The sequence below is a fragment of the Gorilla gorilla genome, chromosome 8, assembly GCF_029281585.2.
Source record: "Gorilla gorilla gorilla isolate KB3781 chromosome 8, NHGRI_mGorGor1-v2.1_pri, whole genome shotgun sequence".
NCBI classification, from domain to species: Eukaryota; Metazoa; Chordata; class Mammalia; order Primates; family Hominidae; genus Gorilla; species Gorilla gorilla.
In genome coordinates, this window is record NC_073232.2 from 135,160,782 (window position 1) to 135,185,825 (window position 25,044).

Consider the following 25,044-nt stretch of genomic DNA (forward strand, 5'->3'; position numbering starts at 1 on the left):
GGAGGTGAGCCTGGAGAGGGTCATACTAGTTAAAGTGTCCAGGCAAGAGTGCAGTCCTTATTGCTGCTTCTTGACTCTCTCCATAAACTCACAATGGTCTGTTTTCCAGAAATTAATTTGACAGTCAGTCTGGAACTTTGATCACATATTTTGTAAGGAACCTACAAGCCCAAGGTGGTGCCACACCAGCCTATTTAGTCCATATGCAATGTGTTATAGTTTGATCTTTTCCCTAGTCCCTTATAGGAACATTCTACACTAATCTCGCCTTAATATAAATCAAAACGTCAACTATTTTATATATTGTGCATATTGGAAATAATAAATACACGACACAGGGTTATTAACCAGGTCACTTGAGAAGGGATCTCAACTGTTTGTCCCCTATCAGGCAAACTGAATCTCAGGATTTAAGTAATGGCCTGGAAACAATTTTTTTTTACTGCAGCTGTTTAAAATGATAATTTATATAAGTGAAAAAATAATTTTTATTCTATTTTCAGTAAACACGAAATTATTTTCTACAAAAATTACTTAATATTGGCATCCTCCACTCATGCCTGTAAAATAAAGGTAGGTCATCACTAAATTTTAACTAATTTGACAATTGCAAATGTATGTATAATATGTACTGTTGGTTTGTTCATACAGTTAGTCCAACTTAGTCCCTGTTTATCTTTATATGAAACTACAGTGCCAAGAAAACCACGTTTTGGCCCCATTATATTTAAAAAGACAAGAATTAGAGAAGTTGTAGAGAAAAGCACCTAAAAGCTATTTGGACTGGTACCCTGAATATGAAAAATATTGTTGAGGTGAACTTCAGTGATGTCATCAGAGTCTAAGAGTACTGAGCTACAAATAGCCCAAAGTATTAATGCAGTTCTGTTAGTTACTGCCTGAGTGACCTTGGGAAAATCTCTACATTTCTTTGGACCTACCTCATGGGTAAATTAGAAGACTAAAGAAAATAAAGCATTGTATTCTTTTTGTCTCCACATTATACAGGGTTGTGAGACTTTAAGGAAAAAGTTGGCTGGGCATGGTGGCTCATGCCTGTAATCCTAGCACTTTGGGAGGCCGAGGCAGGGTGATCCCTTGAGCCCAGGAGTTTGAGACCAGCCTGGGTGGCATAAGGAGACTCTGTCTCAAAAAAGAAAAAAAAATAAAAAGAATAAGGAAAAAGTTAATGATTTTTATAGCAGGCAAGTAACAAACTTACAGATCAGATTGTTCCAAGACATTGTTTTAGGTAGTATATATTAATCGCTTCCAAAGTCATTTAAATAAAGTGATTTATTCAACAAATATTTGAGTGCCTACTGATACCAGATACAGACTGTAGTAGGCATTTAGGAAGCAGCAGTAATAAAATGGAGCAACTACCCTTGTGTTGCTTATATTCAAACGGGATGAGACAGGTAATGAGCACACTCTGAATAAAATTGTGTTTTGTTTGGTGGTGAGAAAGACTATAAGGATTAAGAAGCAGAAAGGTGATAAGAGAGAGGATAAGAGGCGAGTGTTTACATTTAACAGTGTTTTCTTAATTGTGAAGGATGGTCACGTCTTTGGTGCCATGGGTCTGAATTGACCTGTGTCTTTGGGTTACATATGGTTCTGTGTGTCTCTCTGAAGATGAGTATTTTTTGTAACTATTCTATGGAAGTATATGTGAGTGCAAAGGGTCATTTCATTTAGGAAAATCCCAAGCCTGCTAAAGCTTATTCTGAGGCAGCAGAATATGAAAGTTACAAAAATAGTTACTGATGAATATTTTCAAATACTCACTCATTGGAAATTTTAGCACATAATTCCAACCACCATGTGAAATCACTGATATCATCCTCCCTCATGTTCATTCTGATTTACGTTTTGGCATTTGTCCAGGATCATACAGGCTATACAGAGCAGACTCATAACTGAACTCTGGTTTATCTCATTCTAAATCCTGTTTCCTTTCCACTTTGATACTGTTTTTGGTGCCACACATGAAATGTCTTTTGGTTCATAAACATGAATGAAGAGAGGCAGCATAAAGCATTGGAGAGGGCACTGTTATAACAGCCAGGAGAGCTAGGTTCTAAGCCTGACTTTTACTAATTGGGTAATCCTTTGACAAGTTAGAAAATGATCTCTAACTTCATCTTTTTAAATGTGTAAACCAGTGGGTTATGTGAGACCATCTTGACCCTGCCTTATAATTCTAAATGGCTCATTTATATTTAGTAATTCAGTAAACACTTCGGATGGACTTCTGAACACCCTTATTTTGTATTAAAGAATATTATAGTAAGCGGCTGTGTGTTAAAGTCTCAGATTGGCATAGTCTATTCTGAGTTGCTTAAATAAATGAAACTTTAATTTTACCTTCTTTCATATATTTAGTATATTTTTTTAGTTTGAAAATGACATTGTCTTATATAAATTGTTCTTCTGAGTTTCATAATAAATTGAAACCTCTGACCATTACTGTATTAGGGAAAACTTGAAAATATATTTAAAGTTTATATTTGTTTTCCTGAATACTTTACTCTTGTTGATAATACAAAGGAGTGACCTTAAATAGTGAATATTGTTTAATATTATTATTTATTTTCCTGAACTTTATATTGTAATAGTTGCGCTCCTTTGGTGAAAGGCAGTGTGTGTTCATCAGTAAAGTTGTGATACACATGAGAGCAGTTTCAGCAAATTATTCAACAGGCTCTCCTGCTGTAAAATCAAGAATAGACCTAGACAGGATCCAAACCATAATGGAGTCCATGGGGTCAAAGTTATCTCCTGGAGCTCAGCAATTGATTAATATGGTTAGGTTTCAGCAGCGGGTAAGTAGAAATGGATGACTTTCCAGATACCATTAAAAATTAAAAGTAATGGCTTTTTATAAGTACATGTAGTGATGTAAATTTTTTCTTTGAAATTTTGTAATTGATTTAACTGTTATCCTTATTTACTTGTGTAAAAAATAACATTTCATAGACTTGCCCTCCTACAAAATATTTTGACTACAAATCTCCACACTTTTTCATGAATTCATTCACACATTGATTCAGCAAGTATTTATTAAGCACCTTCTTAGTGAACAACGCACTAGTTTGAGTACATTTCATGATGCAAAGATATCAGTTTATAATTTGTCTTTAAGGATTTACATTCTAGGACATATAAATGGGGAGGGATGAAGAAGATTAGGAAAGGCTCACTAAAGGAAGTGGTATTTTTATCCAGGCCTTTAAAGGACAGGATTAGGCAAGTAAATTTGGAAGAAGGCCAATTCAGACAAAAAATAGGCTGAATAAAATCTTCAATGCTAAAAGAACTGGATGTAGCTGAGAAATGAGTAGTAGTTCATTTCTCTGAAGCAGAAGGGGAATAGGGGAAGTTTAAAGTAGATTTCAGCTAGGTCATAGTGAGAGCTTTGAATGCTACTTCACTTATTTTTTGAGATGGAATCTCGCTCTGTTGCTCAGGCTGGAGTGCAGTGGCACGACCACGGCTCACTGAAACCTCTGCCTCCCAAGTTCAAGCGATTCTCCCACCTCAGCCTCCCTAGTAGTTGGGATTACAGGTGCCTGCCACCACACCTGGCTAATTTTTTTTTTTTTTTTGTATTTTTAGTAAAGACAGGGTTTCACCACGTTGGCCAGGCTGGTCTCAAACTCCTGACTTCAAGTGATCCACCCGCATTGGCCTCCCAAAGTGCTAAGATTACAGCATGAGCCACCACACCCTGTCTGAGTGCTACTTTAAATTTGTAAGTATTTCCACTGTCATGTGTAAGGTAAATCAAAAGAAAGTGAGACTACAAGGAGAGGACCAGCTACACATTATTCCCCTCATCCAGATGAGCGAGAATGAGGGTCTAAGATTGAACATAGTAACATGATGCTGGATGGTGAAATGCTAAAACAATGGAACTGTTGGGACTTTACAACTAACTTAATATTGGTGTTGTGGGAGAAAAATAGAGTCAAATGTGAAAGTGAGGCTTTAAGGATGGCAATACAAATAATCTAAATTCAACCCAAGGAAGGAGGATGCTTGGGGGAAGAAAAGTTTAGTTTTGGGAATATTGAGTTTTAGCTGTGAATAAAACATTCCCTGGGAGGATGTTGCAAACATCTGAAAACAGAGGATTAGGAGAAATGGAATGAACCTTAAGTGGCTGGAAGGGAAGTTTAGAGGTGTATCCACAGTAGCTGATGGAGTGTGGTGAAGAGAGGGACTGAAGCAAGGAAGAAAGATCCTTGGAGAATAGCTGCATTTGTACAGATACAGGGAGAGGAAAAAGGAACCAGAAATGTAGAAGTTAGCAGAGTGATAGAGTAGCAAGAGAAAGGATTTGATGTCAGGTAAAATTACCTCAAGCTCTTGTCCTGTCTCCTCTTAGTTCTGCATCCTTTGGGCAAGTTGATTCATTTTTTTTTTAACACAAATTCTTCATGTGCAAAACTAAATCTAAGTGGTAACACTGTAACAATCACAGGATTGATGTAAAAATTTAAAATAAATAATGCAAGTAAAGAACTGCTTGTAGATGTGTGGCCTACAGATATTAATGTAGTACCGCTATTACCATGTGGGCTGAGTTAAGAGAACAAGGAGAGCTGAAGTTATGGAAACGACAGAAGGAAGAGTTCCAAAAAAGATGGAAATGTGTACTTTTCTTCCTCCCACACCGTGATCTCACCTGGATACCTCAGGAGGTTCCTAACTGGTCCTCCAGCTCTGCTAAAATCCATTCTCCACAGTGCACTCAGAATGGCCTCAAAGTTCTCATCCTGTGTAAGACTTTCTCACTGCTTCCCATCACACTTAGAATTAATCTTGATTCCTGACCCTGATCTCTAAGGTGTAGGCCCTTCTTGCCTCCTCAACCTCATCTCCTGCCATGTTTCCTTGGGCAGCTTGCTCCAGACATTCTGATGTATGCATTCTATAAATATCCAAATGTGTTTCTACCTCAGGACCTTTACACTTATAACTGTTTTCTTTCCCTAAATCTTGGCATAACTGACTTTGTCCTATCAGATTTTGGCTTAAATGTTACAGCCTTAATGAGATCTTCCCTAACCACCCAGTTTTAAGTAGGCTTTCCCTCCAAATCTATATCATGTTTTCTTCGGAGCCCTCTTGACTATTTTTACTGTTGTTTATGTATTGGTCTGTTTATCTCATTAAAATAAGCTTTATGCAATAGACACCTGGTCTTTCTTGTTTATGGTATGGAATATATGTATGATAAATGTGCCCTTTGAATTATCAATTAAGGACTCCTTGGAGATCTTCGGGGGGTCAGTTTGAATAGTGATGAGGTGGAAATCAGATTTTCAGGGATTTGATAGTAAATGGGTTTTTGGAATGTGGAGGTACCCAGGGTAACATGGGTTTATTTCAAGAAAGAGATAAAGAACTTCAAGAATCTCTTGAAATGTTTATAAAATGCAGATTCTTGGCCCTCACCAGTGCCCTGAATCCTAGGGAGTGGGATCCAGGAATCAGTATTTTAAACAAGCATCTCCAGATGAGTCTTATGCATAGTGTATTATGAATATAAACTCTATCTGTCTAGAGTTTTCTATGCATATAGAAGCATGTTCCTTCCAGTCAGTAGACTGTGTTGTAACCAATTCCCACCCCCTGTCCCCCGCAGCACACACTCTAAATCATTACATCTGGAGACATTTGGGGAACACCCTGGAGAAGAAATAATGTTAATTCTTCCTTTAAACATGCTAATAAAAGACTTACTTCCTAGTAAGAAAGTTCTTATTTATGGAGTTAACAAACCAGACATCTATATATTGTCTCCCTAGAAAATGTCATATAAGCTTTGTAACTATGTGAGCATAAAATGGGGATGTTTCATGACTAAAACAACTCCTGTGTAATGGTGTAACCATACACATTGCCTAGGCAGGGTCTGTCCTGGAGAAAGGAAGCACCTGGGGACCTGTGTTGGAAGTCTCAGCCCCTCAGCTTTACTTCTGAATTGAGATTACTTGCTTTCTTGAAAGTTTTACTAAAGTTTAGTACTCTGAGTCATGTAAGTCTGAAATGGTCATCTGTGTGATATCTTGATAAATATGAAGGTTCTTATTTCCTTGTGTTTGAAGTTTAGATTGCTGGCTTTGTTTTTGCTTCACGATTTAGAATATTGAGTAGGAATTCCATATCAAAGTGTGTAGTATTCTGTTGTCATTTAATATTATCTGAATGAAAGAATGGTGCATCCCATTTTCTCAAAATATATTCCATTATGATTTATACTGTTTACTTTTTCCCCTTCCAAATAAAAATAACTTTTTCTTGTTTTTTCAAAATGATATATGAATGTTTTATAAGTAAAACTTATTTCATAAATCCCATAAGATATTCAGAGATAAAACACTTGATTTTTCAGAAATGTCACATATGAAATTATGTGTATGCAATATATGAAGTTATGCATACACACATATATAGTTCTTTACATATTCATATATATTGACACAATTCTGCATAAATATCTTTCATGTTCCTTTATGCTGCTCTATAGTCATTTTCCTCTAACATGAGATGGGCCACATTCTAAGCAAGAAGTATATCCCTATGTCATTTTTAATAACTATATACTATGTCACTTTATGAGTATTTTGTACTTATTTAATCACTGCTAGATTAGTGAGTATTTAGGCTCCTCAAATTTTTTGGTATTATGATTAGCACTGCTAAGCAGAAACTTCTAAGAAAATTGTCAATTCTTGTGACTCAGTTGAGAGTACTCCATTTTATTACTGCAAATTAAAGAAGTCTTTGTAGTGGAAACATTGAAATATGCCAATGCCATTTTACTAACCATTCTATATTGATTTTAATATATTTTTAGAAAAAACTACAGTTAATTGATTAAAAGCCCCAACTGTGGGGTTAAGTGGCCTGAGTTCATGCTGCAGTTCTGCCACTTACTGGCTGTGTTACTGTGGCCAGGCCACCTTTAGCCTTGGTCTCCTCAATTGAATTTAATATAAAGTGATAGTAATATTACCCTACTTCATAAGGATGTTTTGTGGATTAGATGAAATAGTGCACAGTGCCTGACTCATACTCCAAAAGTTAGCTGTTAATTACTCTAAAAGGTAGCTGACAAGATTACTAATATTAACATTTACTTATTCATCTTGTTTAGAATTGTATTCCTATTGAAGAGCAGCTTCAGTTGGTGTTGGGCAATGCTGGATACAAGCAAATGATTGGACTACAATGCTCATCTGCCTTAGGAGTCTTAGACAAGTCATCTTCCACACCTTTCCCTTTTAGAACTGGATTGACATCTGGAAACATGACTGAAAACTTACAAGCGTACATTGATAAAAGTACACAGGCATCTAGTGGAGAGAATTCTACAAAGCTTGATGAGTGTAAAATTGTGCCACAAAACCATTCCCTTCTTGAAAATGATCTTAAAAATGCAACATCCCCGTTCTTACCAAAGAAAGCAAATGACAACTCAAATATACCTAACTCTGAGTTGCTGCCTTTTCTCCAGAATTTATGTAGTCAAGTTAACTATCTCCTTGTGGGACGTAAGGCTGAGTGACAGGACAACATCACCAAGCCTGATGAAGGCATTCTTGGTGTTGGGTAAGTATTGTTTTAACACAGATGTAGTTTTGATTTGGTAGGTGGGAGAATTAGATGAAGAGAAAAAGAAGCAGATTTGTCTCAATGAGTACTGCCTAAAATCTGTTTCAATAGAAAATTCTAGCAGCTTTTTTTTTTTACAGCTTACTATTAATATACTTGTAGGTAATAACTATTCTACAGAGAATGGATTGTTTTGAAAGAAGTGCCTGTGCCTGTAACTGGAGGTGTTGCACACTTGTCAGGCATTTTGTGAGTTACAAGCATAGCTAATGGTTGAAGTTGATAGTGATCCATATGCATGGAGAGCAGCTGTGGGAACCATAATATGTATATTTTTTTTCCTGATTGTACCAAATGAGCCATCGTAACAGATTTTCTTTGTAAATCACATTTGACCTAGGCTAATTTTGAAGTCATCAAAAAATGTATTAACATTCTAATTATTTATAGCATATAGGCCCTTATACCCTGGTCTCATAATTCCAAGTTTGTGACAGTCCTGATTTGATTGAGGAATGGCTGAGTATTTAGTATGTTCCCCATTCTTTACATAGATATAGCGTGCTGAAATATTGCACTAGGCTAGAATTCAGGACTCAGTCAGAGACCTGCCTTAACTATTTTGCCTTACTGGTTAAATCTTTTGATTTTTTTTTTTCAATGTGTAAAGTTAGATAGTTGTATTGGTTGAGATTTGTTTAAGGTTTCCAATAGTGTTAAAATTTTAGGAATTTAATTTATTTAAATAAAGGTGGTTCTTAGGATATAGAAAGATAACATTAGTGTTCAATAATTGGCGGTCTACATCAATGATAATTACTTGTTATATGAGATGGCATAGTCTTCAATTGTTGATAGTCTGTATCAATGATAACTAGTTGTTATGTGTAATGGCAAAAAAAAATCAAAAGACTATACAGTATACAGGGATTCAAAAACTGCTTGGGACACTTCTGGGTCCAGCTGAGACAGAACATTGCCATTCCTCTCAGATCCTCATTTTACAAATAAAAATCCTTGGACATAGCACAACGAAGAAACATACAAGGACTGTGAAAGGTAGAAAGAAGTCAGACTGCTTAGGGACTGTGGGATTTGAGGAGCAATGCAACGTTGAGTTTTTTTGCCTTCCATATATCTTGGATGGGGTGCCAAAGAAGTCTGCAACCTGGGACAACCAGTGGGGACAAAAATTAAGAGCTTCAAGAAAAGCCTATTCCTTCTAACCAAAGGACCAGGAAAAGGGAGTCCTAACAAAACAAAACCTTTCAATAATACTTGTCTACTCCAGTCAAACACCAATGGAAATACTGCCCTCCTGCCTGCCCTGTTGAATGAGGCAGTTGTACTCTGGTTTCTCTACTGGGGTGGTATCAGCAAGCTAAATGGTGAGCTGTTCTTCCATCTCTCAGTCAGAAGAAGTGGGCAGCATTCCAATTCTGCTACTGGATGGTATCAACAGGGCCGAGTAGAAGCTAAACTTCCAGCCCCTGCTCAGCTGAAACAAGCAGTACTTCAGTTCTACCAGGGTGATGTCACCACTGCCCCGCAAAATCAGACGATACTTTAATTTTCTAGCTGGGGTGTTATAAGGAGAGGAAGGGAGAGTTTGGAGCTGAAAAAATATCTGAAGAAATAATGGTTGAAGTTTCCCCAAAGCTGAAATGGGGAAAGGCGTGAACTCACAGATTCAAGAAGCTGAGTAAGTCCTACACAGGATAAATTCAAATACGTCTATGCCAAGTCATATCATAATTTTTTGAAAATGAAAAAATAAAAAATAAATTCTAAAAGAAAGCTGGAGAGAAACAACATATTCTCATAGAGAAATACCAAGTTTGTTGACAGCTGATTTCTCATCTGAAATTATGGTGGCCAATAAGAAGAGGCACATTTTTCAAGTGCTGTAAAAGAACTGTGAGTCACAAATTGTATATTCAGCAAAAATATCCGTTAGGAACAAACAGCAAGTAAAGACAGTCTCAAATAAATGAAAACAGATTATTTTGCACTGGCAGGCCTACCCTTAAAGAATGGATAAAGCAAGTTATCCAAGGAAATGATGACAAAAGAATGCTTAGAACTTCAGAAAGGAAGAAAGATCAATGGAATGGATAAAAATAGAGGTAAATATGACAGGCTATCCTTCTCATAAGTCTCTTAAATCATATTTGATGGTTGAAGTAAAAATTGTAACACCATATGATGTGGTACTTAATATATGTAGAGGAAGTATCTAAGATAATTATATTTTAATAATTACTATAAATATAAATGGCTAGATTCACCAATTAAAAGAGATGTATAGAATGGATTATAAAATACAACCCAACTATATGCAGTTGACAAAACACACTTTTCAAATATAATGACATAGGTAGGTCAAAAGTAGGAAGATATGCCATGAAAACATTAATTTTTAAAAAAGCGGAAGTCGTATATTAGTATCAGGTGAAGCAGGCTTCAGAGCAAAGAAATTCACTAGATAAAAAGAGGGACATTACATAATAATAAAAAGACAATGACATAGTGATCCTAAATGGGTATGCAGTAAACAGAGGTTCAAACTACATGAAGCAGAAAACTGATAGATACAAAAGGATCAATGGACATAACCATAATTATAGTTGAATACCTAACACCCCATGCTCAGTTATTGATAGAACTGTTAGACAAAATTATAGGAAAGAATATAGAACTAAATAGCACACTATCAGTCATCAGGATCTAGTTGACATTTGTAAAACACTCCATTTCAGCCATTTCGAAAGTTAATGTAATCTACCATTTCAGCGGACTAGAAGAAAATTCATATGACTATATAAATTAACACAGAAAAGTATTTTTAAAATACTAACACCAATCTATGATGAAAGAAACTCAGAAAACTAGAAATTGAGAGGAGCTGCCTCAACTTCATAAAGGATATCTACAAGAAACCTATAGCTAACATAATACTTAATGGTGAAAAACTGAATGCGTCCCTCCTAAGTGAAAAACAAGGCAAGGATGTCCTTTCCCACCACTGGGTTTATTTTGTTTTTGTTTTTTTTTTTTTTTTTGAGACAGAGTCTCGCTCTGTCGCCCAGGCTGGAGTGCAGTGGCACAATCTCGGCTCACTGCAAGCTCCGCCTCCTGGGTTCATGCCATTTTCCTGCCTCAGTCTCCTGAGTAGCTGGGACTACAGGTGCCCGCCACCATGCCCGGCTAATTTTTTTTGTATTTTTAGTAGAGACGGGGTTTCACCATGTTAGGCAGGATGGTCTCGATCTCCTGACCTCGTGATCCACCCACCTCAGCCTCCCAAATTGCTGGAATTACAGTCATGAGCCACCGTACCCGGCCATCACCACTCTTACTCAACATAGTACTGGAAGTTATAGCCACTGCAGTAAGACAACAAAAATTAAATATAGATTGCAATGAAAGAAAACTGTCCTTATTTACAGATGACAAGATGGTCTATGTACAACATCCCAAGGAATATTTTTTTAAAAAAGGTTTAAAACTGATAAATGAGTTCAGCAAAAGTCACAGGATGAAAGATCAAAATCAGTTGCTTAGCTATATTCAGTTGGCCCTCCATATCCATGGCTTTTGCATCATGGATTAAACCCACTGTGGATCAGAAATAGAGAAAAAATAATTGTGTCTGTGCTGAACATGTAGACTTTTTTCCTGTCCTTATTGTCTAAGTAATACAGTATAACAAGTATTTACATAGAATTTACTTTTATTAAGTATTGCCATTTTATATAAGGGACTTAAGCATCTGCAGATTTTGGTATCCACAAGGGTGGGTTTGGGGAGGGAGGTCCTGGAACCAGTCTCCCACAAATACTGAGGCTTAACTGTACAAATGATGATGTGTGGAAACCAAAATTAAAAACAATTTCTTTTTATAACTCACCTGTCAACAATGAATTATTAAATTAAATGTTGGCTTCCTAGTAGAAAATTGTAAGAATAAACGTAAGCTTTTCAACTTAAAAGAGACACAGTCACTATACTATTTATAGTTGCTCCAAAGAAAACTAAATACTTAGGTATGAATCTAACAAAACATGTGCAGGATATATATGCTGAAAATTGTAAAATGCTGATGAAAGAAATCAGAGAAGATCTAATTGAGGGACATACCCTGTTTATGGCTTGGTGACTCAACATAGTAAAATTGTTAGTTCTCCCTATTGATATGCAGGCTTAATGTAATTTGTATCAAAATCCCACCAATACTTTTTGTAGACAAAAACAAGGCTTTTTAAAATTATATGAGAAGGCAAAAGTAGTAGAATGGCTAAAACAACTTGTTTTTCTTTTTTCTTTTTTTTTTTTTTTTTGAGATGGAGTCTTGCTCTGTCACCCAGACTGGAGTGCAATGGCACAATCTCAGCTTTCTGCAACCTCCACCTCCTGGGTTCAAGCAATTCTCATGCCTTAGCCTCCCGAGTAGCTGGGACTATAGGCGTCTGCCACAACACCTGACTATTTTTTGCATTTTTTGTAGAGATGGGGTTTCACCGTGTTGGCCAGGCTGGTCTTGAATTCCTGGCCTCAAGTAATCCGCCTGCCTTGGCCTCCCAAAGTGCTGGGATTAAACGCTCAGCCTAAAACAACTTTCAAAAAAAGAATTAAATGATTGGGAATCACTCTTCCCAGTGTAGAGTATCCAATACTGTTTAGTATTATGTGGGGATTGAAATATAAATCAATGGAACATAATAGAGGGCCAGAAATAGACCCTCACAAATATGCTCAATTGATTTTTGATAAAGGTGCAAAACTGGCCAGGGGTGGTGGCTCACACCTATAATCCCAGCACTTTGGGAGGCCGAGGCGGGCAGATCACTTGAGCCTAGCATTTCAAGACTACTCTGGGCAACATGGCAAAGCCCTGTCTCTACAAAAAAAATATGAAAATTAGTCAGGCATGGCGGCGCATGCCTGTAGTCCCAGCTATTTGGGAAGCTGAGGTGGGAGGATCACTGGAGCCCAAGAAGTCGAGGCTGTGGTGAGCTGAGATCGTACCACTGAGGCCCTTCAGCCTCAGCAACAGAGTGAGAGTCTGTCACAAAAAAAAGGAGGCGGGGGGGTGGTGCAGAAAGGATAGCACTCTCCAAAAATGGTGCTAGAGCAATTAGATATCCAAATTCTTTCACCTAAACTTCACATCCAACACAAAAATTAACTCAAAATGGGTCATAGATTTAAATGATCTTTTGGATGGAAACTGGAGAAAATCTTTAGCAACTAAGAATTGCAGAAAAGTACTTAAACATGACACCAAAAGTACAATCCATAAAATAAAATTAATAAATTTGACTTCATTAAAGATAAAAAATTCTGCCCTCTGACTCAGTTAAGAGGATGAAAATACAAGCTACAGATGGGAGAATATATTATTTGCAAACCAAATAATCTGACAGATGACTCATACCTAGGATATATTAAGAACTCTCAAAACTCAACAGTAAAAAAAAAAAAAAAATCCATTTAGAACATGGGTGAGACAGGAGATATTTCACCAAAGAGAATATGCAAACAGCATATGAACATGAAAAGATATTCAACATTACTATCCATTAGGAAATTCAAAATAAGACCGTGATGAGATATTGCAGCACACCTATTTGAACAGCTAAAATAAAAGCTCAGGTGGCAGGACAAGTGGCAGTGTGCAGGCAGTCCAGCAGCCCAGCTTCATGAAGGCTCATGGTGCACTTCAGCCCTCAGGCACCAGAGGAAGCTCAGCCCAGCTGAAGGGGCGGTGAAGGAAGGCCCAAGAGGAGGCCCATGAGGTTGTCAGATAAACCTGCTCCTGCAAAAGTGAAAACAAAACCAAAAGAGGCAGCAAGGAAGAATCATCCTCAGACAAAAAAAGTGCAAATAAAAGGGAAAAGGGGAGCAAAGGGAAAGCAGATTCAAAGTGGATAAACAAGAAACTAAAGATTTAAAGATTTACCTGCAGAAAACAGACAGACCGAAAATGAGAAGAGTCCAGCATCTGATGAAGCAGGAAAGAAAGAAGCCACGTCTGATTCATGTCCGGTACCATGTCTTATCAGTGGTCCCCATCTCCCTTCTTGTTACTAGTTTGTAACTACACTTTTTTTTTTCAAGTTACTAGTTTGTAACTACACTTTTTTTAGTAGCTCTAGGAAGCATTGAAAAGGAGGGAATACCACCTTATCCCACTTTTTAAAGTGTAAATGCTCTTTTTTTTTTTTTTTGAGACAGAGTCTCACTGTGTTGGCCCAGGTTGGAGTGCAGTGGGGCAATCTCGGCTCCCTGCAACTTCTGCCTCTCAGGTTCAAGGGATTCTTGTAGCTGGGATTACAGACACCTGCCACCACATCCAGCTAGTTTTTGTATTTTTAGTAGAGATGGGGTTTCATCATGTTGGCCAGGCTGGTCTCGAACTCCTGAGCTCAAGTGACCCCCCTGCCTCAGCCTCCCAAAGTGCTGGGATTACAAGCATGAACCACTGTGCCTGGCCTAAATGCTCTTTTTAAGAGGAGAAATCACTTTCTGGTTGCATTTTTGGTAAAACCAGAAAATAGTGGGATATTGAATTATGGGAAGATTTGACTTTTTGGAGTGTTAGCTTAACATTCCATGAGGGTGTAGGTTATATCTTATAATACAAGGCATAATTGACAATTTGAATCACAGTTGTGTATTTAATATGTCTTGATCATTTTAACTTCTATTCCTATGTTTTTTAGCAGAATTGTTTACTAAAAACTACTCCTCGATCTTGCCTGTCCCTGTCAGAATAATGTGTACTCTGTAGTGTCTTTGGTCATGTAGTAGTCCAGTTTTCTTAATAACTTTGTTAATGTGTTGTGAAAGACTGAAAATCTGACTATGTTATATATATAATATTAAATTGTGAATTGGTGGGATTTTATAACAGCTTACAACATTTAACAATATGGGCACTTAATATCCTCAAGGAAATTTTGTCTCTAAATTTTAAGCTAAAAAGTCACTGAAATAACTTCAAAAAAGAATGACGATGCATGGCTTTTTAGATTTTCAGTACGTACATTTGAGATGTGCAGAAATTGAAATGTCTGTGTAGTGATCCTCAACACAACCAATACAATCTCCATTATGAAAGAAAAAAAATCTGAGAATGCCCAATGCTAGCAAAGATGCAGAGAAACTAGATCTTTCATACATTGCTAGTGAGAATGTAAAATGTACAGCCACTCTGGAAAACAGTGCCAGTTTCTCAAAAAACTAAACATACACTTACCATACAAGCCAGCAATCATACTCCTTAGCATGTATCCCACAGAAATTGAAACTTATGGATGTATCACCCTTTAACACACAGCTAATATAGGGCATTTTAGTTATTTCCAGTTTTGGGCTTTATGTTAAAGCTGCTATGAACAATTACATACATGAGATTTCTGTGTGAATGTAAGAACATGGAATACACTCATAAAAAAATGTGAACTATTGATACATCCAACAACTTGGATGAATCTCAAGTGAACTATGACAAGTGGAAAACAAATCAAAAGATTACCTACTATAGTATCCAACATATATGACATTCTCAAAATAAAATTATAGAAATGGAGAACATCATGGCTGCCATGGAATAAGGATGATAGGGAAAAGAGGGGTGACTGTGATGGTAAAGGTTTAGCACAAGGATAATCTTTGTGGCTAAGGAATAGTTCTCTGTCTTGATTGTAATGGTAGTTACATGAATCTACACATGTGAAGTAGAACTATATGCATACATTGTACCAATGTCAATTCCTAGTTTTAATATTGTACCATAGCTATGTAAGATGTAACCATTGAGATCATTGGTGAAGGGTACTGGATAACTCTCCACAGTATCTTTGCAACTTTTGGTGAATCTATAATTTTGTATTTCAATTTTTTTAATTTAATAATTTTTAACCTGCTTGGCAATTTCTAGAGTTGTAGTTCTCAAATGTTTTCATCTCAGGATCTCTAATCTCAAAAATGAAGAACTCAAAGAATATCTGTTTATATAGACTATATTAAAATTTGTATTTATTTTTAAATAGTAATTATTTGCATATACATATAAACAATAGCTTTTATTAAAAACAATCTTGTTTTCAAAAAATCAGTGAAAAGAATGACATTGTATTAAATTTACACAAATCTGTATTAACTTGCTCATGTCTGCTTCTGCATTATAGTACATATAGTCCAATATAGCATAAAAGCACAATATAACTACTCAAAACAAACTGAATTGATCTTTTAAAAAGGAAATATTTATACTCTAAACCTAGTACCCAAAAGCAAATGTAACAAAAACAAAGATAAATAGAATGGGACTTAAACTAAAAAGTTGCTGCACAGCAAAATAAATTATCAGCAGAGTAAACACGCAACCCACAGCATGGGAAAAAGTATTTGCAAACTATGCATCCATCAAAGCACTAATATCCAGAATCTACAAGGAACTGAAACAAAAGAAAAAAAACATAATCCCATCAAAAAGTGGGCTAGGGACATGAACAGACAATTCTCAAAAGAAGATATACAAATGGCCAACAAACATATGAAAAAATGCTCAACATCACTAATTATCAGGGAAATGCAAATCAAAATCACAATGTGATAACACCTTACTCCTACAAGAATGACCATAATGAAAAAATTGAAAAATAATAGATGTTGGCATGGATGTGGTGAAAAGGGGAATGCGTCTACCCTGCTGGTGGGATGGAAAACAGTATAGAGATTCTTTAAATAATGAAAAGCAGATCCACCATTTGATCCAGCAATCCCACTACTAGGTATCTACCCAGAGGAATATATGAAAAAGACACTTGCACATGCATGTTTACAGTACCCAGTTCACAACTGCAAAAATATGGAATGAGCCCAAATGCCCTTCAGTCAACGAGTGGATAAAGAAAATATGGTTTATTCATACTACTCACCCATAAAAAGGAACGAAATAATGGCATTGGCAGCAACCTGGATGGAGTTGGAGACCATAATTCTTAGTGAAGTAACCCAGGAATGGAAAACCAAACATCTTATATTCTCACTTATAAGTGGGAGCTAAGCCATGAGGGCACCAAGGCATAAGAATGATACAATGGAGTTTGGGGACCCAGGGAGAAGGGTGGTAGGGGGATGAGGGATAAAAGACTACACATTGGGTGCAGTGTACACTACTTGGGTGATGGCTGCACCAAAATCTCAGAAATCACCACTAAAGAACTTACCCATGTAACCAAACACCACCTGTTCCCCCAAAAACCTATTGAGAAAAATTAAAATACTTTGTTAATAAAAAGATAAACCATGTGATGAAAACTTTGAGAAATTTTTATTTTATTTTTTATTATTATTATACTTTAAGTTTTAGGGTACATGTGCACAATGTGCAGGTTAGTTACATATGTACACATGTGCCATGCTGGTGTGCTGCACCCATTAACTCGTCATTTAGCATTAGGTGTATCTCCTAATGCTATCCCTCCCCCCTCCCCCCACCTCACAACAGTCCCCAGAGTGTGATGTTCCCCTTCCTGTGTCCATGTGTTCTCATTGTTCAATTCCCACCTACGAGTGAGAATATGCGGTGTTTGGTTTTTTGTTCTTGCGATAGTTTACTGAGAATGATGATTTCCAATTTCATCCATGTCCCTACAAAGGACATGAACTCATCATTTCTTAAAAATAAAAAATAATAAAAAAACTTTGAGAAATTATTAAAAAAACAAACGTTAAAGGAAAAAAAAACAGACTGGAGCTCTCCTCATGAACCCACTTGCAGAAGTTATTGGTCATAATGGAATGTAGGTGCTGTGAATGCAGAACCCTGTACATGTAGCCTCTGACCAACTGCCTGACAGCCTTAAATTTCAGAAATGAGGCCAGAGACTCCCAGCACGCACTCCCCAGACAGTCTTTGTCAGAATCATCTGGGGGACTTGTCAAACATGAAGGTTCCACAGCCCTAACCCAGATCTAAGGAATCAGAGCAGAATGAGGTGTGGTCCCTGAAGAACCATTGCAGGAGATTCCAGGGCTATTATTCAACAGGCTGAACATGGAGTCCCTGTTTTGGGCTCTGTGATGGTTAATATTAAGTGTCAACTTGATTCGATTAAAGGATGCAAAATATTGTTCCTGGGCATGTCTGTGAAGGTGTTGCCAAAAGAGATTAACAGGTGAGTCAGTGGACTGGGAGAAGCAGACCTACCTACCCTCAATCTGGGTGTGCACCATGTAATCAGCTGCCATAGCATCCAGAATAAAAGCAGGCAGAGGAACTTGGAAGGACTAGACTGGCTGAGTCTTCCAGCCTACATCTTTTTCCTGTGTGGGATGCTTTCTGCCTTCCAACATCATACTCCAAGTTCTTCAGATTTTGGACTCTTGGACCTTCGATACAGACTGGAGTCTGAAGTCTGCACTATTGGCTTCCCTACATTTGAGGTTTTGGGACTCGGACTGGCTTCCTAGCTCCTCACCTTGCAGATCGCCTATTGTGGGACTTCACCTGGTGATTGTGTGAGTCAATTCTCCTAATGAACTCCCCTTTATGTATTCATCTATCCTATTAGTTCTGTCCTGTTAGAGAACCCTGACCAACACAGGCTCTAACACAGTCCCCCTCAACCTGTGCCTCTGTCTCCCCTGGGAGATGCTTAGAAAGGCAAGTTCATGGGCTCCCCCCACCAAACCAATGAATCAGATCTCTATGGTTAGGCCCAGAATCTGTGATTTAACAAGCTCTCTAGATGATTCTTACGCACACATAAGTTAGAGAAACGCTGCTTCAATAAATGGATAAGTCTCAGAAGAAGTAGACTCAAGATTCCAAAAACTCAGAGTAGGTGTCTGTGCAACCTGTGTGTTCAGGAGATGCTCCTGAAAGTTGCTGTTTAAATGAGAACTGTGGGATCCAGAAGAGAAGTAGTAAAGCTCTTTGACTTGTTGAGGAGTCAGAAATCTTGAAACCTGATGAAACCAAGTGATGATTCCAATTGAACAGTCATTTGCATACTTTTTCTAGCAGAGACCCATTGGTAAAGATTCCCTCAAAATCTTGTCCTCACTTTCACACCTTCTGCCTGGATCCAGCCTGTGGGCAGAACACACCTGTGGCTGGAGAAGAGCCACAGCAGAAGAGTTAATTACTCACATTGGCATCACAATTTTCCAAACTGTGACACATGTGTCCTTGTAGAAACCTCTGAGACACTAAAGGCTGCCACTGCCATCATTGTCAAACCTCACACCATTCATTATCCCTTCACTTCAGAAAAGAAGCAGCAGGCTTAGGGAGGTGAACTGCTTTATTAGTCTTGGTATCAATAGATGGTGAGGATGGGCTTGAAATCCAGGATCCCTTTCCTTCTCCCTATTTTCATCTCTCCTGTTCCCCATTCCCATTTGGGTTTTGGTGTAGAACCTTCTTATTTAGAATTGATTCTCTTTCACATTTGAAATCTATGGAAAGGTGAAGCAACTCTTCCTCCATGGCTGCCTCTCAAGGTAAAGCAAATGTTAGCATCTTCCCAGTTGCCCCTTCCTTTTCCCATGTCCCTACTTCCTCATACTGAAAGACAGTCCCATGCCTTCATCAAGCAAGGAAGCCTAGGATTTTAGTTTTCTGCCCATTCTGACATCATCTCTCCAAATACCCTCAGAAGATACATGCTCAAGATGGCTTACAGGAAAAAACACTAGGTAAAGAAACCTGAATTCTCCTTCCACCTTAGTCACTTACTTGTTATGTAACTTTGGAGAAATTATTTGACCTTACTTGACCTCAGTTTTCTCTTCTGTAACCACTGGTCTATGTTTAAAAGCACAGCCTCCCCAGCCAGGTTGCATGAGTTTCTTACTAAAATCCCAATCAACATCTTCCAAGGATGTTCTGTAACAGGCAGAAAAAAAATCTAAGATTATACTAGAGCTCGAAGCCGTGCATGTTGGTATCCTTGGCCAATTTTTTCCAAGTCCTCTCCTGCCATCTTCGCTTTTATGCATCTCCAGTCAAATGGCCTTTTTCTTGTTCCTTGACCACACCAAACTTATTCCATGCTCAGGACATCAATTCATTGTCTCTTCTCATTCGGGCATGACTTTTCCGGTTATTGGTATTATGGGCGATAATACCCGTAATACCATTTTCATTGAATCATGGACATTTTGACTTTATGCTAGGAGACTCTAGGTCCTATTTAAATATTTTATTTTATTAGTTAGTACTGACTAGGTTTAGCATGCAGATCCTGGCTTACTTTTGTGGGATTAGATTCCAATTCCAATTTAATTTTCAGAGGTTTTGTGGTGATATTTTGGTCTACTTCATTTATCTGGTGTCACTGGGGCTTCTAGGTCCCCGAAAGTGCTGCCTGAGGGACAGAAGGAGGGTCCCCAAGCTGGAGCCACCTGGAGTCCAGGGGGGTCTCTAGCACATGGGAACAGAGTGCTTCCTGGGCTAGGTCACTGAATGTGGTCAGATCCCCTGCAGGGTCTGAGGAGGGGAGTCTCATGACTAGCAAGGAAGATGAGCACTTCGCCTGCAGGCTTATTGCCAGTGGGGTTCACAATCCACCCAACTTGCCACTGCTGCTGGGAAAGCCTGGGGTTGTCAGCAGGACTCACATTAAATCCGGGAATGGAATAAGCTAGATTGAGCATTGGAAAACACCAGGCCTGTCTACCTCCCCTGTTCTGCTGCTGTGGAGCTTACCCAGGCCTGGGGTCCCTAGTAGTTTGCTTTCTCCTTTCCAGTTTCAGAGTTCTCCTTTGTTTGATATGTGTTATTTCCAGGAATAATAGTTATGCTTAGCAGGGAGAAACATGTCTACACAATCTTCCTTGAACCTGGTGTCTCTTCATTTAATTTTACTACACTGGCTGGATATAAGTACCTTAAAATCATACAAACCTGACTAGAACAGATATCCTGTTCAACTTTCATTTTTGTACTTTTTTTAACTATAAAGCATTAAAATCTTCCCATGTCAATGGAAGTGTGCTTGAATCCTAGTAAACGGCTCCATATTATTTCATTGTGCAACTAAAACCTAAAGTCTAACCAGTCTTCTATAATTGAAATTTAAATGTAAGATTATTTTACCCTTCCCACATTTCTTTTTCTTTTATTTGCTAAATTGAAATCTCAAACTTGATTTTGATTAGCAGTCAAACTCCAAAAATTAATGGAAGGGAAATAAGACCTGAAAAGGTAAAAGACTTAGAATTAAGTGATTCAAAATAGTATTTATATTTCACAAGAGCAAAAATATACCTATGGAATAGAATTCAGAACTCCATGAAAGACAGCTGGTGTCCAGAGAGCTGATGTCACACAGCCTGTGGCATGAATGTCAGAATAGGCCCATTCTACCAGCTCTGGCTGAGCCTGAGCTTCCAAAAGTGAGCTGAGCTGTTCAACCTTGGATCTTAATTACTCCTAGCAGGGATAATTAGGTCCCTCTTTCTCAGATTACAGGTTTGAGAAGTTCCAAATATCCCATGCCCTAAAGGTTTTTTTCCCTTAATTTTATTGTTACAATTGGCCTTCATCTAGCTCTGGATGGTTGAACTGTAGTAAGTATGCTTAGCTATCAGATTGGTTATTCTTCTCTCCTGGCCCACTGTTCCCCAATTTCACAGTGTTAGATTAAGCAAATTACTTATTCCAAACAAATTGGGTTTCCTGGGAGGATTTAGTATTTACTAGGAAAAATGGCAGAGGTAGGCCTATGGTCTACTAGGAAGACAGAATGAGGGACAGGGGCTCCTGAATAAGCTGGCTCCTGGTCTCTGCAGACCACGTCCCATTTCTGAGCCCTGGCAAGGGTTTGGCTGGAAGTGTCAGGAATCTCCTTAAACCCTGAGATAACCCAGTTGTTGGTGGGAAAATTGAAAACTGTTTTTCCCAAAATACTTATCACTTACAAAATAGATTTTCATATTCTCAGTATTGTTGGACAATACTTTTTAAACTAATTCTCTTAGTTTCATAAAATAATTTTAAACCTAATGTACAGTGAGGGGTGACTTCTGACCCTCTGAGTGAACATATTTCAGGGCCCAGGTGGTGGGGAGTGAAGCCATCAGCTCCAAGGCAGGCCTGTGGTCATTTCCAGCTGTACATCATGCCTGTGAGAGGGAAAGATTCTTCCCACTGTCTGTCATTATGATTTCCTGCCCTCTGGAGTTTGCATTTAAGTCCATTTTTACCCATAAATAAATCCTTTTGTCTACCCCTGGACCAGCTTAGGATCGTAGGCCTCTCTGGAAAGATTTGCTTGCAGTTTACATGTATAAAGATCTGTGTTTGGGGTTCACTCTTCCTCTACTAAAGGAAGGTTGTTTAGTGGCTGTGTGGGGAGGAAGGCCACGTTCTGCTTCCCTGCACTTTCTCCCTAGGCATGGCAAAGATGTTTGATCTCAGGACGAAGATCATGATCGGCATCGGAAGCAGCTTACTGGTTGCCACGATGGTGCTCCTAAGTGTTGTGTTCTGTCTTTACCTCAAAGTAGCTAAGGCACTAAAGTGAGTCACGTGGGGGAAAATGAATCACACCTCCTCAAATGGGATACCTGGACTCCCTATTTGAGCAAGGTCATTCCTTTCTGCTGTGGCCATACCCCTGAGTGAGTGAGGACAAGAAGAACAAGCAGTTTTGAAAAGGCAGAAATGGCAGCTGAGTGTAAAATCTTTTTCCCTTCTGTCGGGGGTTTGTAGAATGTTCTCAGTTTAAGGCTGTGAGTGTCAGTGGTGCTTGGCTGTTACTGGACCTCAATGAGTTTACCATCAGGTGTTTAATTCAGCACCTTGGCCAAGCCTCCCTTTGTTCAGCACCTTGGCCAGTGCCTCACTCTGTTCAGCACCTTGGCCAGTACCTCCCCCCTGGGCACCGTAGGCTGAAGACTCTGTAGGGAGACTGCATTAATGAGCCTCTGCCTTGTGCTCATGCGGAGGATGGGCTGGATTGATCTCCTCTTGCCCGAGTTGGGAGCTCTCAGAGTGTTCCTTCATTTATTTCTGGTGGCCTTGAGAACAAAGAGGTGGATCTTTAGGACTCTGGGACAGCTGACATGTGTGAATATCCTGGGAGACAGCAGAAAAGGGAATGTAGGTTGAACAAAAGACAATTACAGTTTGGGGAGAAGACTCTTCAAGTACCAGAGAGGTTGGTTGTCAGACACAGTCCATTCTAAGGGGTTCACAGAGACACATCCCGGAGCCTGGGGCACAGCTGAATGCAGCACCTTCCCATCATTCCTGCATCTCGGGGGCCTGCAGTCACCAGCTGGGTGATTGCTTGCAATTCACTTACCCTTACTTTTGTAACCTGAGTTTATATTTATAGCAATCGTAGGAGAGGAAGGGATTCAAGAGGAATTTGAGACAGGGGAGAGAGCCTTAATGTAGGGCTGGTGTTCATGTTTGATTGGCTTCAGCACTAAACTTCCCAGATACCCCCAACAATTCTAACAAATGGACTGAGAAGAAAAATTCTAAGCCTGAGCTTTGTGTGTGTCTTTTCTTAAGAGCTGCAAAGGACCCTGATGCTGTGGCTGTAAAAAATCACAACCCAGACAAGGTGTGTTGGGCCACGAACAGCCAGGCCAAAGCCACCACCATGGAGTCTTGTCCATCTCTCCAGTGCTGTGAAGGATGTAGAATGCATGCCAGTTTTGATTCCCTGCCACCTTGCTGTTGTGACATAAATGAGGGCCTCTGACTTGGGAAAGCTGGGCACAAAAATCTTCATGAGCAATATTTCTTTCTTAATAGAACGTTTTATTATTCAAGTCAAGTTCTAGAGTGTTTACATACTATTATATAATGTACAGTGTTATTTTCTGTACTTTTGAATAAATGTGCAATATTGGAAATAATCCTCTGCCTCCAGTATTTTTGTTAGTTATAAACATCGCTTATTTAAATATGTGTATTACCTACTTTGGGATTTGGGGTCACTAGCTGGTAATATTACATTGCGGTAAAAGAAAGTTAGAAAATGAAAGTGTCCAGCACATCTCCCACCCTACAAGGAAAATGCACATTAATATTAGGACATTTCCAATGTCAGTCCCAGCTGATCTCACCCAGCTGGAGTAGCTCGTTCGGCTCTCCTGAGAGCTGTGGTCGCTGGCACCTAGTTCCTCCACCACGGATAATGGTCCATTCATCTAAGACAGCGAGAGGAGCCAGGCAGTACCTCCCTTGCATTAAAGTCATCTGATCTGTGTAAAAGAAGTCCTGAGCTCAGTGGCCTCAAGGGGCACATTTGGAAAACCAGATTTCTCCTGCTGCCACCCCCAGATCGTCAGAGCAGGTGCCTCCTTTGTGGATCACGATAACACTGATGTGCGTTGATCCAGCCATCAGCATCTTCCACCAAAGCCCAGACTTTCTGGACCACAGTGAGAAAGCAAAGAAATTTTATCTGAGGATAGCAGGTAAACATGAGGAATGTGAGCCCCCTTTAATTATCATTCCCAGAGAGGAACTGAAATGAAACAGTAGTCATGTCTCACTGCCCCTGTGAGCTAAATAATTACCTCCTGAAGCCACTTGCTATATGGGCTCTGGACTAACTGATGCCAAGAAGCCATAAAAATCCATACGCTGGACACCAAAACTCATACCCTATAATCCAACCCTGTAGAACCAATCACTAACCAATGTCATCTCTGTAAACCACTGGGAATTCCTGTATTAGCCACTCCTGATCACCTTTGCCTTTTTTTTTTTTTTTTTTTGAGACACAGTCTTGCTCTGTCCCCCAGGCTGGAGTGCGGTGGTGTGACCTTGGCTCACTGCAACCTCCACCTCCTGGGTTCAAGCTATTCTCCTGCCTCAGCCTCCTGAGTAGCTGGGGTTATAGGCATGTGCCACCATGCCCGGCTAAATTCTGTATTTTTAGTAGAGACAGGGTTTCACCATGTTGGCCAGGCTGGTCTCAGACTCCTGACCTCAAATGATCCACCCACCTCAGCCTCCCAAAGTGCTGGGATTACAGGCATGAACCACTGTGCCTGCTCCCTTTGCCTTTAAGAACCTACTAGTAACAGGCCAAGCAGAGCACTTCCCAAAGCAACCTGGAAGTGCGTCCTGGCCACGGTCCTCAACCTTGGGCCAAATAACCTCTCTATGTTAATTTTGTTTCAGTTTCTTTCCTTAGGTCAAGGACAGCAACAGGTAGCAGGAAGCCCTCCCTCGCTTCTTCTGCTCCCAGTTGCCTTCTGTTCCGGCTCCTTCCCCTAAGCCTCCTGGAACTGCTTTCGAGCACGAGAAAGGCATAACCATCATGTATACTCCTCTCATGAACTAAACCCTTGCTTGTGAACATCACATGTAGACAATATAAAGAATTATTCTAGCCTGGGTAACATAGTGAGGCCCCGTCTCTACCA

General features: G+C 39.0%; 2 protein-coding genes across 3 annotated transcripts; both read left to right on the forward strand.

Annotated features, from left to right (window-relative positions):
* The first annotated feature begins 2,618 nt into the window (after window positions 1–2,618).
* Window positions 2,619–9,926, forward strand: LOC101131397 (putative uncharacterized protein C10orf88-like). Its single transcript, XM_055352277.2, has 2 exons — window positions 2,619–2,828; window positions 7,172–9,926. The coding sequence occupies exons 1-2, from the start codon at window positions 2,676–2,678 to the stop codon at window positions 7,580–7,582; spliced, it is 564 nt and encodes a 187-aa protein (XP_055208252.1). The 5' UTR covers window positions 2,619–2,675; the 3' UTR covers window positions 7,583–9,926.
* An 11,044-nt stretch (window positions 9,927–20,970) lies between these two features.
* FAM24A (family with sequence similarity 24 member A) lies at window positions 20,971–23,523 on the forward strand. Of its 2 annotated transcripts, none has more exons than XM_031015535.2 (3): window positions 20,971–21,219; window positions 22,045–22,171; window positions 23,174–23,523. In XM_031015535.2, exons 2-3 carry the CDS (start codon window positions 22,047–22,049, stop codon window positions 23,364–23,366), a joined length of 318 nt encoding a protein of 105 aa, XP_030871395.1. In that variant the 5' UTR covers window positions 20,971–21,219; window positions 22,045–22,046; the 3' UTR covers window positions 23,367–23,523. The 2 variants fall into 2 exon arrangements, with proteins under 2 accessions (XP_030871395.1, XP_018890053.1); XM_019034508.2 differs by having other exon boundaries at window positions 20,971–21,121.
* The last annotated feature ends 1,521 nt before the right edge of the window (window positions 23,524–25,044 follow it).

Excerpts from the sequence above, each read along its gene's own strand:
- LOC101131397 (XM_055352277.2), top strand. The coding sequence starts at position 2,676 with ATGAGAGCAGTTTCAGCAAATTATTCAACAGGCTCTCCTGCTGTAAAA. Across the intron at positions 2,829-7,171 it reads TGGTTAGGTTTCAGCAGCGG|AATTGTATTCCTATTGAAGA; the intron begins GTAAGTAGAAAT and ends CATCTTGTTTAG.
- FAM24A (XM_031015535.2), top strand. The coding sequence starts at position 22,047 with ATGGCAAAGATGTTTGATCTCAGGACGAAGATCATGATCGGCATCGGA. Across the intron at positions 22,172-23,173 it reads AAAGTAGCTAAGGCACTAAA|AGCTGCAAAGGACCCTGATG; the intron begins GTGAGTCACGTG and ends TCTTTTCTTAAG.